This window comes from Pistacia vera, unplaced genomic scaffold, assembly GCF_008641045.1.
Source record: "Pistacia vera cultivar Batoury unplaced genomic scaffold, PisVer_v2 Contig421, whole genome shotgun sequence".
Taxonomy (NCBI): Eukaryota; Viridiplantae; Streptophyta; class Magnoliopsida; order Sapindales; family Anacardiaceae; genus Pistacia; species Pistacia vera.
In genome coordinates, this window is record NW_022196248.1 from 157,450 (window position 1) to 158,757 (window position 1,308).

General features: G+C 35.5%; 1 protein-coding gene across 1 annotated transcript; it reads right to left on the reverse strand.

The window, feature by feature from the left end:
• Window positions 1–565: 565 nt before the first annotated feature.
• Window positions 566–880, reverse strand: LOC116142920 (CLAVATA3/ESR (CLE)-related protein 3-like). The gene has a single exon (XM_031428338.1). The coding sequence runs from the start codon at window positions 878–880 to the stop codon at window positions 566–568; it is 315 nt and encodes a 104-aa protein (XP_031284198.1).
• Between the last annotated feature and the right edge of the window lie 428 nt (window positions 881–1,308).

Below are 1,308 nucleotides of genomic sequence, written 5' to 3' on the forward strand. Positions count from 1 at the left end.
AATTGATCGGAATATAAACTTTGGGTGAGAAAGTGGTATTTTGAAACTTTTTTTGTGGAAAAGTGTCATTAAGGCAAACCTTGGGTGAGAATAGGTCGCTTGCTCTTTATTTTTGTTAATTCAAGTAAGTCCCTTGAGAAACCCCATCGTCTTAAAGAAATGGGATGAGCATTGAGCAGAGAATACAATAGGACTTTATAATTAATATATATCCTCCAGGTTTTTCGTTAATAATATTTCAATTATATATGGACCACCACTTAAGTGTTAATGGGTTCTTGTGGATAACTTAAAATGATGGGATAAACTTGTTAAAACTTTTGAAGTCCAGACACAATATTATTATATTCATTCTAGGCAAAGCAACATTGAATATTATTCGTTAATATAATTTATTACGGATTACCGAAACTGGAACATGCTTTATATAATTTATTTACCAAAAGAAAAGTTACATAACTGAATCGAAACAGAATGATCGATCTCTATACTGCAAACAAACGACGCAAAACTGATACAAGTTTTTTTGTATAAATTACAGGCTCCGAATTTCTTGAAAACGTTATTAATGGTGATGGGGATCAGGGCCTCCAGGACTCACTCGCTTGGAATCCAAAAACTTTCCGAGAATTTCTTGTCTTTTTACACTATCTTTGAGCATTTCCTTGGCGTTCTCCATCAACACACGACCCTCATCTTTTGAATATTGTTGGAATTCAAAATGCCTCTCAATGATCTTCTGTTTCAGCAAACTCGTCCTGGAAACTTCTTTCAGGCTCTCTGAAAATGCTGTATCGCTATCAAGAGGACGAGTTAGACAGGTTAAGAAGAGACCCGAAACCAAGAAAAGGCACAACAAAAACCTGAAGCTAAAGGCCATTTGTGCACTGAAGCTAGCTCTCAGAAGTCAGAAGCTGGCTTATAAATGTGAAGTGTATAATTTGAGAGCAAGAGTGAGTTGCTTTATATAGAGCTCGAACGTCCATCTCACTTTTGATATTAAATGTAATAAGTGTCTGAATTGGATCACTGAACCTTTATTTTAACTTTAGTGCTCAATCGATTCCCATTCCTTTCTGCAGCCAGTCAAATCAGCTTAGGATTGACAACACCACATTAAGATTAATTAACCGACTTTATTATAAGTTTCTCTGCTGAAATTAATGCTATTCTCAGTTGGGGTTTAAATTGTGATGATCATGATTAAAAGCATTTTGAAATTTAATAGAAGGTAAGACTGAGAATGAGATGGTCGCCATCGAAAGGAGGCGGCGTCTGAATCTGAACTGTATATTTTGCCACATGTTT

Excerpts from the sequence above, each read along its gene's own strand:
- LOC116142920 (XM_031428338.1), bottom strand. The coding sequence starts at position 880 with ATGGCCTTTAGCTTCAGGTTTTTGTTGTGCCTTTTCTTGGTTTCGGGT.